Source organism: Callospermophilus lateralis, chromosome 19 (genome assembly GCF_048772815.1).
Source record: "Callospermophilus lateralis isolate mCalLat2 chromosome 19, mCalLat2.hap1, whole genome shotgun sequence".
Lineage (NCBI taxonomy): Eukaryota > Metazoa > Chordata > Mammalia > Rodentia > Sciuridae > Callospermophilus > Callospermophilus lateralis.
The window spans coordinates 5,333,028-5,348,743 of record NC_135323.1 but is presented as its reverse complement, the minus strand read 5'-3'; the positions used below and the strand labels follow the sequence as shown (position 1 = coordinate 5,348,743).

At 51.8% G+C, this 15,716-nt stretch overlaps 1 protein-coding gene across 1 annotated transcript in view; it reads left to right on the top strand.

Moving 5' to 3' along the window:
* The window catches only part of C19H16orf96 (chromosome 19 C16orf96 homolog), a 36,620-nt gene that overhangs the window by 18,377 nt on the left and 2,527 nt on the right, over positions 1 to 15,716 (top strand). Inside the window, exons 9-15 of the mRNA XM_076840857.2 lie at positions 3,465 to 3,539; positions 3,869 to 4,033; positions 8,425 to 8,543; positions 8,953 to 9,015; positions 12,076 to 12,168; positions 12,953 to 13,115; positions 13,272 to 13,374. Coding sequence (XP_076696972.2) covers positions 3,465 to 3,539; positions 3,869 to 4,033; positions 8,425 to 8,543; positions 8,953 to 9,015; positions 12,076 to 12,168; positions 12,953 to 13,115; positions 13,272 to 13,374 — 781 coding nt within the window. The remainder of the gene's footprint in view (positions 1 to 3,464; positions 3,540 to 3,868; positions 4,034 to 8,424; positions 8,544 to 8,952; positions 9,016 to 12,075; positions 12,169 to 12,952; positions 13,116 to 13,271; positions 13,375 to 15,716) is intronic.

Here is a 15,716-nt window from a genome sequence, read left to right as displayed (position 1 = left end):
TATCTGATCACAGTCCAGTCAAAATGGAGACATCTCCATGGTCTTAGAAAGTTCCCTGTCCCAGGGGAACAACCATTGTCCAGAGATAGCCACTGTTCTGTCTTCCATCGCCCTAGGTTAGTTTTGCCTGCTAGTGGACTTCACATAAATGGGACCATACAGTGTGTGCTTATGTGCGACTGTGCTCCACTGGAGTGTCTGGAGAGGTTGTCTTTGCGGAGGAAAGACCTTTGTAAACCACGGGGGTCCCAGTGACTTGGGAGGCTGAGGCAAGAGGATTGCAAGCAAGTTCAAGGCCAGCCTCAAAAAACTTAGTGAGACCCTGTCTCAAAATAAAAAGTGCTGGGGGTGTAGCTCGGTGGTAGAGCACCCACAGGTCCACTTCTCAGTGCTGCAAATAAAAAAAGAAAAAAGAGAGAAAAAGACCTGTCAAACCATTTCCAAGGTAGCATGCCACTTTTCACTCCCCACAATCATGCACATCCTCCTCAACATTTAATATTGTCGATCTTTTTTATTTCAGAAATTCTTGTGGGTATGGACTATTATTTCATTATTCTTTATTATTTGGGGGTGAGTTCTCATTGAGTTGCTGAGGCTGGCCTCGAAGTCTGTGCCTTTTGTGGCATGGGGATCGCGCCTGGCATCTCGTGTGAGAGGTCTGCCCATCTCCTGAGAGAGTGAGAGCACTCTTCCCGCTCCCTGGAGGCAGGATAGAGAAGATAGGGAGCCAGATCTGTGGGGAAGCCATGGGATCCCGAGAAGCACCTTGGACTCAGCGGACTTAAGGGTGGGAATGTCCAGTAACGACTTTCCGGCTTTTGCTCAGAGGCAACAGGTGGCCTCCATCCGGGCCTGCCGCCTACCACCTCCTGAATTCGTGTTTGGTTTGGGTGAGGGGTCATGGAGAAGGGGTCCATCTCTGGGTGGTCAGGGTCAGGACAGAGAGAAGGAGGACCCACAAAGGCAGAAATGGAAACCAGGACATGGGTGATCCTAGAACCCCCAGGATTCCCCAAGGCCTTGAGGAGGGCTTTGGACATCCTCTGGGCACAGAATGGGGGTGAGCTGTGTCCATTTTGCGCTCATCCGCCCCAGGGGGCACATTTCCCTGGGCAAAAGTCTGACTCGTCTCACTGAATGCCGTGGGCCCAGTCTGCTACCTTCTGTCATGTGGACTCCTGGAAGCTCATGCTGACCCAGTCTCGTCCATGAAACTAAACAGCCAGTAGGCAGTCACCGACACAGCCTGTGACGGTAAAAGCTTGAGTTGGACACAGTGGCGCACCCTAAAATCCCAGCAGCTCTGGAGGCCAAGGCAGGAGAGGCACACGTTCAGTGACAACCTGGGCAACTTCTCAAGACCTTGTCTCAAAAATTTCCCACCGACGGGGAACGTAGCTCAACGGGTCCAATCCCCAGTACCAAAAATAAATAAATAAATAAATAAATCCATCAACTCGAAAACTGCCAAGTCCTCCTGCCACACTGCAGACTTGACCAAAGCCTTCAGCCTCGCCCCTGCCCTGGCTCCTGGGCTCTGCTGACCACACGAAGCTGACTGTTGGGAGACGCTCACCAGCCCCAGGTGTCCCCACGGAGCGGATGGCACTTGGTGCCGTTCTCCGTCATCGTTAGAGAAGAACCCCTGTGCGGAAGTTCAGGGCCGGCGGGTGCGGTGGCGCAGCCTGTAGTCCCAGTGACTTGGGAAGCTGACGCAGGAGGTCACAGGTTCGAGGTGAACGTGGGTGACTTCGTGAGACCCTGTCTCAAAATAAAAAAAATAAAAAGGGCTGAAGATGTGGCTCAGTACTGGAGCACCCTGAGTTCAAACCCCAGTACTGGAAGAAGAAGGAGAGCGCAAGGAAAGGAGGAGGAGGAACAGAGACGCAGGCAAAGGACAGCGAACAGCCCAGCTCACCCAGCGGGAGGCAGCTTTGGGTTGGGCCCTGATTCAGCCACTGACTGGGTTTATCAGTTCCCTGTTTCTGCTGTAACAAATCACCACAAACTGGGCATCTGAAAACAGCAAACATCTATTTCCTCCCCGGTGTGGAGCTAGAAACCCGAAACCCAGGCCCTGATGAGGCCTCTTCCTTCCAAGGCTCTGGGAACACCCCTCCTGGCCCCTCCTGGCTTCGGGTGGGTGGGGTTCCTCAGCCAGTCAGAGCATCACTCTGAGACCACGTCTCTGGGCACGTGGCTCTTCCTGTGCTTCTGGGTGTCTTCCTGTGGCCTTCTTATGGGACGTCAGTTATTGGATTGGGGGCTCATCCTACTCCACTAGGAACTTACACTAACTACGTCTGAATTTTGGGGGAGGTCATGAATTTTGGGGGAGCTGTTATTCAACCCAGGACACAGGTGTCCCAGGCAGTTAGAGTCCCACCTAATCACCTCTCTATTTCCAGATTTTTAACTACAGTAGTTAAGTATGCATCCCGAGCCAAGAAGCCAAGCCCTGGCACTGGACTTGATAAGCCCCAAAGACCAGCATTGGTCAGAGGAAACAGCTGGGCCTGAGGTCAAAGCAGGGGCTCCCGCCCACACTTCCTCTTCTCGCTTAGACCTCCGAAGCCCTCCTGGGGGCCAGGTGGATGTGATGGAGCTGTGCGTTGATTAGAATTAAGTTTGACTTCAACAAATGAGGTCTAAGTGTATTTCTCTTTTGTGTTCAACAAATCCAGATGGTCAATCCAGGGGGGGCAGGTGCTCCACAGTGTTGGAGATCTAAGTTCCATTTTTCTTCTTCTCCTCTGTGACTTCCATTCATAAAAGTCACCTTATGATCCAAGATGGCTGCTGACATTCCAGTCATTAACACTCAAGCCAGCCACAGAGAGGACACAGAATTAAGAGAGTTAAAGACACCCACCCACTTCCATTTACACCCCCGTGGCCAGGCCAATCCGTAAGGAAGGCTGTGAGAAAGAGGTCTCGGTTCTGAGAAGCTGAATCCCACCTGAAAGTTGGGAGTTCTGTTCCTAAGGGTGAGAGCCAGACAGGATATGAAGGACAAAGTAGAAGAAGGCTTCACAGCTTTGAGGAAAAGTGACCCAACCTCTGGGGACAGGGAAGGCGAGTCCCAAGATGGTTAGCTTTGTTCCTCTCGCGGGGGAGTAGCTGCTTCGTGGTGTCACCGGGTGAGGAGAGGTTCCCCCAGCACTTGGGCACAGTGTGTGCCACAGATAGATGGGGATCCCCACTGAGACACCGTTGCAGACCAGATGAGGGGGACCAGCCGTCACCCTGGGTTGTGCTCCCTTGGGTGGGCCTCCTCCCAGGGGGCTGCTATCCTGAGTCCCCCAGGCACTGGGAGCCCTGAGGCCACGCCTTCTAATGTGCCCACCTGCCTGCTGTCCACCCACCCTGCTGTCCCCTCTTAGTGCGTGGCGGGGGTGGAGGCGCCAGGCGGAGGTCCTCAGGCTGCAAAGGTGGCTGACAGCCTTCGCTTCTGTGCTTAGAATCTCCAGGCTCAAATCAGAAACCTGGAGCAGACCAAGGCGAATAAGAGCTCGCTGGAGGAGGAGCTTCGAGAAGTGAGTGGCCAGAGGGTCCCCTCCCAAGCCCCGGCTCCCTGCCAGGGAAGAGGAGCCACCCAGGCAGAGCCTTCCAGAATCCTCTGCCTTGGTTCCTACGGGCTGGCTGGGGGCTCTTCACAAGCCGTCCTCCCCACCCAGTGACACCGTCACGTGGACTTAAAAGCCAGGCACCAACTCCCCGGTCGCAGGAAAACCTTGGCTTGCCTCATAGATCCCGAGGAGGATCCCAACAGAGATCCCAAGGGCTGGACGTCCAGGCTCCAGAGGGCTGAGGTCTCCCAGTCCCCCCCCAGTAGCCCTGTCCTCTGCGCCCCCTCTCTCCCTAGAAAGCTGACAAGAGCGCCCTGGCGAGCAAGGCGAACCGCGCAGACCTGGAGACGGTCGTGACCGAGCTGCATGAGACGTTTCAGAGCATCTTGTTCAAGCTCACGACCCAGAATGACCACTGGAAGAATGCTGCGGAGCAGCTCAAGAAGGAACTGAGCACCAAGGTGAGCACCTGGCCTCGCTGTCCCCTGCTGCGGAACGGATTACTTCAGGACTTTACGTCTTCCACAGCAAATGCTCTCAGCTGTGAGGAGCAGGAATTGGGGAGCAGCTTAGCTGGCTGGCCCAGGATCTCCCACAGTGTCACAGGTAAGGTGTTGGCCAGGGCATCTGAAGGAGCTGGGAGGAGCCATTTCAAAGACGGCACTCTCACATGGCTGTTGGCAAGAATCTTACTGCCAGGCCCAGTGCTACAGGCCTGTAATCCCAGCTACTTCAAGAGGCTAAGGCAGGAGGATCACAAGTTTGAGGCCAGCCTCAAACTTATTTAGGTAATTTATTAAGTCTCAAAAAAAATAAAAAAATAAAAAGAGCTGGGAGTGTAGAGAGGTAGAGTGCCCCTGGGTTCAATCTCCAGGACCACAAATTAGTTAATTAATTTTAAAAAGATTCTTCAGTTCTTTATCACAAGACCTCCTCCTCAGAGCCACTTGAGTGGCCTCATAACATGGCTCCTGACATCCCCCCGAACAAGTGACCCAAGGAAACAAACAAGAATCTGCACAGTCTTTTGTGACCGCACCCCGCAGCACCCTCCCTCACTTCTGTGATATCCTGTTGGTTACCTAAGTCGTCCCTGTTCAACGAGAGGGGACTACTTGGTGGTGTGAATTCCACGTGGTACAGCTGGGCAGCGTCTTGCAGGCTGACCACCATTGTTCTCCTGGCAGGACCCCCGCAAAGGCAGGGTCTGAGGGGGCCTGCAGGGAACCATGCTGGTCCTTGATTGATTCATCTGAGGTGGAGACCCAGAGAATGTCCATGAGGAATCACAGCCCTGCTGCCCCTGTGCACACACAGAGAGAGGCAAGAACAGACAGACTGACAGTGTGAGGCTGCGTGGCTCTTGGCGTGGGTGGGGGTGGGAGTGGGGGAAGGGTGGCCTAAACAGAGCATGGGCTTGGGATCCGGCAGGCGGTTTGAGACTCTCTGAGGCTCAGTCTTCTCCTCTGTCAACAGTGCTTTGGGTCCCAGTTGTGCCCGTCCCTGGGGATTAGCAGGAAGCACATCTTCACAGACACATGTGTGTTGGAGAAGGGACCCAGATGGGTGCAGTCACACCTGGACTGCACTCTTCAGAACAGTTGGCCTGCCTTTATTTAGTGATTCAATGCCAGGGGTTAGGAAGAGGGTACAGAACAGAGATTGTCCTAGGTTGAGATCACAGCAGCCCAGATGATCAGACGCAACACAGGGAACAGTGTTACTTTTCTCCTGGTCCAGTTGAGCCAGTTCCAAACCTGGTCTTCAAATGTGACCCAGGTCGGGAATTCTCACTAATTATATTAGATGTGATCATGGAATTATGATTATGAATGAAAGCATCCCCATCTTTTAGAAACACTCAGATATTCATGAGTGAAATGTCATGATTTCTGTAACTCAAAAAAAAAAAAAATAATAATAATGATAAACCAGGCACGGTGGTGCATGCCTGTAATCCTAGCAACTTGGGAGGCTGAGGCAGGAGGATTGCGAGTTCAAAGCCAGCCTCAGCAACAGTGAGGCACTAAAGCAATTCAGTGAGACCCTGTCTCTAAATAAAATACAAAATAGGGCTGGGGATGTGGCTCGGTGGTTCAGAACCTTTCAGTTCAATCCCTGGTACCCCCAAAAAAACTAACTAAATAAATAATGTATCAAAAAAAATAAGGCAAGCTGGGCACAGTGGTATATGTCTAAAATCCTAGGCCCCCAGGAGGCTGAGGCAGGAAGATCACAAGGCAGAGGCCAGCCTCAACCACTTAGTGTTAGCAATCCTGTTTTAAAAATAAAAAATAATGGGGTTGAGGCTGTAGCTCAATGGCAGAGCATTTGCCTAACATGTATGAGGCCCTGGGTTCAATCCTTAGCACTGCATAAAAATAAAATAAAGGCATGCTGTTCATCTTCAACTACAAACAAACAAACAAACAAACTAGTTATTTAATAAAAAATGAAAGGGCTGGGGATTTAGCTCAGTGTTAGTGTCCCTGGGTTCAATCCCCAGGAACAAATAAGAACAAGGCAAATATAGCAACATGTTAATAACTACTAAATCTAGGTGATGGATATGTGGTGGGTAATTATTCTAGTCTTTCTGCTTTTCTCTGAGATTTTCCAGATGAAGAGCTTTCTGTGTGGTTGCTGTTTTAAGTGACTCCATACTCATTGCTTTCATTTCTGTATTATTTCCAGGGGGCACCAGGGACTGAAGCCCAGAGTGCTCTACCACTGAGCCATATCCCTAGCCCTTTTATTTTATTTTTTAACTTTGTTTTTATTTATTTATTTACTTTTTATGTGGTGCTGAGGATCAAACCCAGTGCCCATGCATGTTACGCAAGCACTCTACCCCTGAGCCACAACGTCAGCCCCCAGCCCCTTTTATTTTTTTATTTTTTATTTTTTTTTTAATTTTTTTTTTAATATTTATTTTTTTTAGTTTTTGGCGGACACAACATCTTTGTTTGTATGTGGTGCTGAGGATCGAACCCGGGCTGCACGCATGCCAGGCGAGCGCGCTACCGCTTAAGCCACATCCCCAGCCTCTGCTTAGGGTCTTGCTAAGCTGATGAGGCTGGCTTTGAACTTGTGTTCCTCCTGCCTCAGCCTCCTGAACTGCTGGGCCCAACCCTTTTTATTTTATTATTTGTTTTTAATTTCAGGCAAGATCTTGCTAAGTTACCCAGGCTAGCCTCAACTTTGGAATCCTTCTGCCTCCTCTTCTGAATAGCTGGGATGAGAGGTGTGTGCCACTGTGCCTGGCTCCTTTCTGTATTTTTAATTGTGGTGAAAGTCACAGAACATAAAATCCACCAATCCGCAGTGAACCAGTCAATGGCATTCATGCTCACAGTGCGCTGCCCTCACTTCAGTCTGGTTCTAAGACATTCGCTTCTTTCCAAAAGGAAACCCAGTGTCTTTAGCAGTCACTCCCTTCTTCCCCTGGCCCCCGGCAACCACTAGTCTCCGTGTGCACACACCTGTTCTGGATATTTATCGTGAAGGGAACCACACAGTATGCGCACTCTGGTGTCTGAATTCTTTAGTTTAGCACCATGTCTTTGAAGCGCATTCATGTCATATCATGGGTCAGAACTTCATCCCAAGAAAAATGAAATTATGTCCACACGAAAGTTTACATGTGAATATTCATAGGAGCATTAGTTATAATAGCCAAAAGGTGGAAAACACCCAATGTCTATCAACAGAGGAATTAATTAACAAAATGTAGTATATCCAGTGCTGGACATTGTGGTGTACGCCTGTAATCCCAGAGACTTGGGAGGCTGAGGCAGGAGGATCGAAACTTCCAGGCCAGCCTCAGCAACTTGGTGAGACCTTGTTTTAAAAAATAAAAATAAAAAGGGCTTGGGATGTGGCTTAGTGGTTAAGCACCTCTGAATTGTAGCTCAGTGGTAGAACACTTGCCTGGTACATGTAAAGCACTGGGTTCAATCCTCAGCACCACATAAAAATAAATAAAAATAAAAATAAAGCATTATGTATATCTACAACTAAAAAAAATTTTTTAAAGTATATCCAGGGGCTGGGGTTGTGGCTCAGTGGTACAGTACTTGCCTAGCATGTGCGAGGCACTGGGTTTGATCCTCAGTACCACATAAAAATAAATAAATAAATGTCTAACTACAACGAAAAAAAAAATTTAAAAAGTATATCCATATGATGGAATGATATTTGATCATGCTATTCCATGCTTCATATCATGTAGCTTGAATGTAGTACAGTAGAATATTATTCATCCATAAAAAGGAATGAAATTCTGATGCACACTGCAACATGGGTGAATCTTGAAATAGTTTGCCAAAGGAAAGAGGCCAGACGCCAAAGGCCAACTATTGTATGATATTTTTGTGAGGTGTCCAGAATGGGCAAATCCAATAAATGCAGAAAGTAGGTTAGTGGTTGCCAGGGCCTGGGCTTTGGAGGAAATAGTGGGCTTCTTTGGGGAATGACGCAAACATTCAAAAATTGATGGTGATGGTCCTTTGTGAGTATTCTAAAAGTGGTTGAATTAGCCACTTCACAGTCAGACCCTTAATAAATATGTGAGGACTATGTGAAGGTCAGATACATGTGGACCATGGGGAGAATGGGCGGTTGGGCAGTAGGTTTGGAGGTGGTAGCTGGTGGTGTTTTTGGGGAAGCTCACTTTGCAGTTCCCCTCTACCAATGGCACCCGTGAGGGCTGTGGGCTTTAGCCCAAGCCGAATCAACTTCCCCTTCTTCTCATTCTCATTATTACGGAGGTTTGCAGGTTGCCGCCGATCCCTTTCCGAGGGAGCTGGGTGTGGCTGACTGACCGCCTGTCTCTTCTCCCCTGGGCTGGCAGCTGGTGCACAGTGACCTGGACCTTCTGAAGAAGGGCCTGGAGGAGGTCTGGGAAGTAGTCAAGAAGCTGCTGCTGGAGGGCCTACTCTACGACCCCGACAGCGCCGCGGGCTTCAGGAGGCAAGCGGCGGGAGGGCTGCGGCTGCCAGCCTCGGGCACCCCTGGATTCCAGACCATGGGCACAGGGTCGGGGCTGGGACCTGAGTGGGCAGCTCTGCTGCCTCTGGCTGGAGGGCTCCAGGCCTTTTGCTGCAAACGAGGATACTGAGGCTCAGAGAGGGAAGGGACCATGTGGACCATGGGAGGCCGGGGCAGATCTGGGGCCTGGGCCAGGGCCCCTGACCGTCCACCCAGACAGTCCCACAGAGGGCCCCAGTGTCAGATGGGGCTGCAGCCCTCAGCTCGCAGCGCAGGAGGGTTGGACGGGCGGGAGGCACAGCACGTTCAGTCTCCCACCAGGACGCAGAGGGTGCTGGGGCGGGAGTGGGGGGACCTGGCCACCCCTGATGCCAGACCGCCTACCTTTCAGGAAACTGTTTGAGCGGGTGAAGTGCATTTCCTGCGACCGGCCAGTGGAGATGATGACCGGCCCGTGAGTACCTCAACAGGGACGGTAAAGGCCACGTGTGCCCGCCCCAGGCACCGTGCTGCAGAGATCAAGTAAAATGCACCCCTGGGCTCCCTAAAGGCCTCCACTGTATACATACCCACGTGCATCGCGCTCAGGCAGGGTCTGCAGAGTTCCAGGCGCACACGTCCTCTCTAGACCCCTTCCTCCCTTCTTCTCTTTTGTGTGTTGGACCTGGGGATTGAACCCAGGGCCTTGTGCATGCGAGGCGAGGCAAGTACTCTACCAACTGAGTGTATCCTCAGCCCCCTCCTCCTCTCTTCTGGTGATGGCAGGCACTGCTTCTCTCCTTATTCTTTCGCCAACCCTATCTAGGGTCTGACTCAGTGCTCCACCCCACCCCCAAAAAATAAAGAAAGAAAAAAGAAAAAAAAAATGAAAGGAATCAGCAAGAGCAGAGCTCTGTTCTACTTGCTGGTCCAACACTTGCATGATATGAAATGAACTATTCTATTTTATTTTTTTTGTAGTGCTGGGACTCTAACTCAGGACCTCATGCATGCTAGTCAAGCACTTTTCCCCCAAGCACTACCCCAGCCCTAAAATGAGCCATTTTAAAATGAATAGTGGGGCTGGGGATGTGGCTCAGCACCACATAAAAATAAAATAAAGATGTTGTGTCCACCCAAAACTGAAAAATAAAAATATCAAAAAATTCTCTCTCTCTCTCTTCTCAATCTTAAAAATAAAATGAATAGTGGTCCCTTGGTGGCACATTCCTGTAATCCCAACTACTTGGAAGGCCAAGGTGCTGCCAGCCTAGGAAACTTAGCAAGCCCCTGGCTCTAAATAAAACAAATAAAAGGTGTGAGGATGTAGTCAGTGCTAGAGCACGTGGGAGGTCCTGGGTTCAATCCCCAGCACTGCAAAAATTAATTAAATATAAATAAAGTGGTTGGGATTGGTGGCACATGCCTGTAATCCCAGAGACTTGGGAGGCTGAGACAGGAGAATTGCAAGTTTGAGGCCAGCCTCAACAACTTAATGAGACCCTGTCTCTAAAAATAGATAAAGCAAAGAGTTCAGTGGCATTTGGTGTACTCACGATGTAGTGCAACTCTTGCCTCCAATCCCAGGGCCCTTGTTTAGTCCCCCAGGCCCAGTGGCACATTAGCAGTCACTTCCCACTGCCACCTCCCCTCCAGCCCCTGGCAGCCACTAATCCACTTTCTTTTTTTTAATATTAATTTTTAAAATAATATTAATTTTTGTAATTGGACACAATATCTTTCTTTCTTCATTTTTATGTGTGTTAGGCGAGTGCTCTGCCCCTGAGTCACAGCCCCAGCCCCCACACTAATCCACTTTCTATGTCTATGGGGTTGCCTTCTCTGGATGTTTCCTATAAATGGAATCAGACCACATATGGCCTTGGAAGCTGGCTTCTTCCACTTAGCAGAGTGTTTGTAAGGTTCCTCTAGGTTCAGCATGAGCCAGTGCTTCACTCCTTTTTTACCACTGAATAAGATGCTGTTGTGTGGATAGAGCACATTTTGCTTACCCCTTCGTCTCTTGATGGACATTCAGTTGTTGTACCTCTTAGCTATTGTGACTAGTGCTGCTGTGAACATCCGAACATGTGTATTTGCTTGAACACCTGTCTTCAGTTCTTTGGGGTATAAGTTCTTTGGAGTGGAAGTGCTGGCTCCAAGGTAACTCTGTGGTTGACTTTTTGAGGAGCTTTTGGGCAACAGTCTGTCCTGACACCAGAAACTGACAGGGCCCTGCAGTGCTAGTCCAGTCCTAGGACCCAGGGAGTTTGCCACCCTCATGCCACCTCTTCCTTCATGGAGGAGCTGTGGAGCCTCAACAAGAATTCCCTTTCAAATCACAGGTAACTAGCTGCAGTATTATTTATAGTAGTAAAAACGCTGGAGACAGGTGCCATGGTGAACAGGCACGTGTGTCAGCCTGCACAAGCCACGACCTTGTACAGGGATGCGGTCTGGTGCAGCGCTGTGCGCTGTGGAGATGGCGGGTAGATGTACCGTCCAGTCCAGGAGCCACGGGACACATGTGGCTGTTGAGCCCTGGCACTGTGGCTAATGCGATTGAGAAAATGACTTTCAAATTTTATTAAAACTTAATTAGGGGCTGGGGTTGTGGCTCAGTGGCAGAGCGCTTGCCTCACATGTGTGAGGCACTGGGTTCAATTCTCAGCACCGCATATAAATAAATAAATAAAATAAAGGTCCATTGGCACTAAAAAAAATTTTTTTAATTAATTTACATGCATATTAAAATGACCACATGTGGCCAGTGGCTAGTGTATTGGATAACACAGCTGTGGAATATTATTTAATAACCTGAAAAATGTTGGCAATAAATTCTATGAGAATATCAAGCAGTATGTGTTGTTATCCTAACTTTAAAATTACATAGACATAGAAGAAAGCTGGAAGAGCATACCTCGGTATCCTGTCACCTGGTTACAGCGCTGTGTTTCCTTTTGCATTTCTATAATTTATGAAACGTTAACGATCAGTGTGTTACTGAAAAGTCTTGTGGTGACTCAACATGCCCACAGTGAAGGGCATGATGTTAATTGTGCTGTCCGGTCTCCTCTGCACATGTCTGCTCCACGGAGCTGCCCAAGAAGGCTGCCGTGGTCTTCTTTATTTTTATTTCCTTATTGAGGCAACACCCAGGGCATAAATCTCACCACTGTGAGGGAAGGGTCAAGTGGCATGTGGTATGTTTCAAGGCTGTGCAGTCGCCACCCTGCACCATGGAACTGTGTCTCTTTCCCATCCTTGCCCAGCCGCCGGAAGCCTCCATCTGCAGCCTGAGGATTTACCTAGTCTGGCTTTTACTTTAGTGACCAGAACAGGGGTGGAGCCCAGGCCCTCTCCAGTGCCAGGACCAGCATGATTGTTGTTCATGTGTTTGTGTCTTTGATTGTCAGGGTTCCTCAGAGCCCATGCAGGGTGGCCCTGAGGGTGGGCGTGTCCAGGTCTGCACCTCCTTCCTTTTCCTGGTGGAGGTGGGAGCCTGCAGCCACCACCACGCTTTTGTCCTCCACAGGCAGCTCATCACCATACGTAAAGCCCGCCTGCTGTCAAAGCTGCGGCCAGCCAGTGCCAACAGCTACGAATACCTACAGCGCCAAATGATGAGGTGAGGCTGCAGAGCAGCCCTGGGCAGGTCTGCCACCACTACTCCCGCCAGTGCCAGGACCAAAGACTGACACCCAGGGTGTTGCTAACCCTCTGTGATTGGAGGTGGCCTGGGCAGAGGACAGGAGCCAATGTTGTTCTATCAGGACTGTTAGGTGCTTCTACATGGCGGCGGAGGGCGGGTATCTCCTTAAATCTCACAACCCCTCGCGAGCCGGGTGGACATGCCTGTTCCTGGTGGAGAGCAGTGATCAGGACCCTCTAGGAGCGCCCCCTGTGGCCCACCTGGCCTGTTGGGCCCTCCCAGCCTGCCTCTGAGGTGTACTCCCTAGTCATCCCATTTCACAGTTGGGGAAACCGGCACAGAGAGCTTATGTGACTGCCAAGGTGTTGGCTAGTAAGTGGCAGAGCTGACACAGACTGGGTGGCCCCCTGCTCTCACCTCCCCCCACCCCTGGACATCCTAGGCTCTGGAGGCCCTAGGGGCACCCAGCCCTGTGGGAATGACACCTGGAGGAGGGACTTAAGGGCCTGATCTGGTTCCCTGGCCTCCTGTGCCTGACTCGTGAAGCTGCAGATCAAGAGTATGTGCCTTGTCAAACTGGGCCAGGCTCCAGGAGCGCTTGGCCCTGGGGATGTGGGAGCTGGTTTATTCCTTCCCAGCTGTGCGTGTCTGCACTGCCCGCCAGGCCCCAGGCCTGCCTGCTGTGCCACCACACCCTTGACACGGGCCAGGCCCAGGAGCAGAGGGTCTCCAGGGGCTGATGACTCTCTGCCCTGCACAGGGAACACCAGCGGCTGCAGCTGCAAGAGGACGGCCTGCACACTCTGGGCTCTCAGCAGGACTGGGGTGACAGCCTCCAAAATGACACCACCCTCAAGTTCAAGCCAGGGGAACTGTCAACACTCTACCCCTATGGGGACCCCCAAGTGTTAAATTACGACACTGTGAGTCTGGCCGTCAGGATGTCCCAGGCCCAGGAGTGGGCTGGACCCCAGGCCACGGGCATCTCTGGGAGGCTGTGCTCTGACTTCGGGACCTCTGCATGCATCGGGAGGGTAGCAAGGTGGAGGCCTTGACCAGTGACACAGACCGTCCCACAGGCCGAGGTGGACATCCTGGGAGTGGACGGGATTCTGTACAAAGGCCGAATGAACACTCAGTTTGGGGCCCAACCCTTGACTACTGCAGAGAAGGAGTTGGCAGGTGAGAGGTGTCGGGTCCTCCCTCCACATACCCCTGCCCAGGTCTCCCTGTGCCGGGTAGCTGAGGGGAGGCAGTGGGGCTCAGGGCTGCTGCCATCCCTAGCTGGGAAGCATAATAGTCACTTGCAAAAATGGAGTCCCCAGTGTATGCTGGGAAACAGTGGGGAGCAAGAGACGGGCTATTGCCTGCAGGTGACTCATGCAGGGGACAGACCACAGTAAATATCTGGAAGGCAAGAATCCATGGTTACAGATAAAACTGACCTGAAGGGAGACACTGGTGATGGGAAAGTTGTGCTAAGGGACCCTGGTTGATGGCGAAGGATTGGGCAGCTGCCCTGACACCTCTGAAGGGGAAAAAAGCATTACTTGGTGAGGGGTGGGGTGGGAGGAGAGCAGTCCAGGTGGAGGGAATATCAGGTTCAGTAGCCATTTGGTGGTCAGAAGCCAGGCACAGGCAGGAACTGGGAAGGGCGGTCCAGACTGTAGTGCAGAGACAAAGGTGGGGTAGTAGAATGAGCAGGTCCAGTCCCTGGAGGCCTGTGTCCTAATCTCAAAGGCAGGGGTCAGACCAGGAGGAGCCCCAGACCCACGGGCACTTGCCCCTGGTTGCTGTGGCCCTTGCAGTATGAGGGCTGGAGTTCCAGCCTCTCCCACCTGGGCCACCTTGGCTCTAATACTGAGGGGAGCATTCTCTGCACACCCCTTTGGGGCATTTTCCCTCTGGGAAGAGTCCTGAATTTGCTCCTTGGTAGAAGCCACACACAGCCCATGGGCCGGGCAGGGTTGAGTCCATACTGTGCCCATGGACGTTCCTCCTCCCAGACTGCCCTGTGAATTAGAGAGCTCAACCCCAGACCCAGGAAAGGAAGCGGCAGCTCCCAGCGCTGGGTGCCTCAAAGGAGTGGACATTTATTCTCACAGTCCTGGAGGCCACAAGCCCTAAGTCCAGTGTGAGCGGGTTCTGCTCCTCCAGAGGCACCGGTGCAGGACTCTGCGGTCTCCTGGGAATGGCTGCCTCACTCCAGCGTCGGCCTCTTCTTTGTGTCCTCCATGGCTCTTCTCTTCTTCCTTAGGACACTTGCCTTTGGATTTAGGGCTCCATGTAACCCAGGATGATCTCACTGCAGGATCCTTCATTAAGCCTGCAGAGTTCTCCAATACACTTACGTACCTGGGTTCCAGGGGACATACTTATTGGGGACCACCAGGCAACCATTCCAGGCCACACCCTGTTTTCCAGGAGGGCAGGTCACCACCTCCCTTGTCCTCTCCCTGCCTGCAGGCAGGCAGGATGTGGCTGCTCCAGGCACTGCAGCTCTGATGGGAGGGGCTGGGCTGGGCTTCAGGGGTCACCAAGCAGGGTGACTTGAGGGTTTCGTAAGTGGCTAATAAGCCAGGCCCTCCCCGCCTGCCCCTGCCCGCAGCAACCTGGTGAGGCATCTCATCTACATACAGGGGAGGTCCGCTTGCTGGGAGGACAGCCTCAGTGGAGGGGCTGGGGCAGATGGAATCTCTGGTCCTGTCCTCAACCCCATCTACCTTCCCCAAGGCTGTCACCCCTGAAGAGGGAGCTGAGGGGCTTCTCCCTGGTTGATGGTTCATTCCCAAGACCCACAAAGCACACAGAATTTGAACTTGGATGGCTCCAATATTTCGCCTCACTTGGGTGATGAAGCCAAACTACTGTGAGAGTCCACTAGAAGCCTGTCTGTGGCAGCACGTAGATCCACTCATGTACTCACACAGAAGAACGTTGTCATCCAAAATAGACACCATATTCCAACCTAAAACTAGCCAGGCTGAGCCACCCAGCTCCGGAAGACTTCACCCATCCACCATCAGGACCCACTAAGCAGCCAGCCCTTCATCTGGCCCCCCCGCAACCAGGCCTCCAAAGGCAGCCCATGGCCTTTCTGATTGTGATGCTGCAGTCCTCAGTCTAGGCCTGTGCAGAGGGACATCCGATCCTCAGGGAGCGCCCCACGGTGGTAGACAGGTGTGCAAGGCTTGCTCCGCAGGTGGGGCCTTCAGAGAGTGTCCACAGAAGCAGACTGAGCGCAGAAGGAATGCAGCAGGAAGTGGTCAGAAGGGGCTCCAGGTGGAAGGATCAGGGCTACAGAGACAGGAGGAGTGTTCTGTGGGAGATGACCCCCGCCAGCTGAAGCCTCGTCACAGCCAGTTGACTCTCCTAAAGCGTGTGGGCTCGGGCTCCTCTGTGGGTGCAGTCGCAGATTCATTGTCTTAGTTCTGGAGGTTGGAAGTCCGAGATCTGGAGGCTCCAGGGGCGAAACCACCCCTCACCTTTCCCAGGTAGAGGCCCCACCTTCTCTGTCCTCAGAG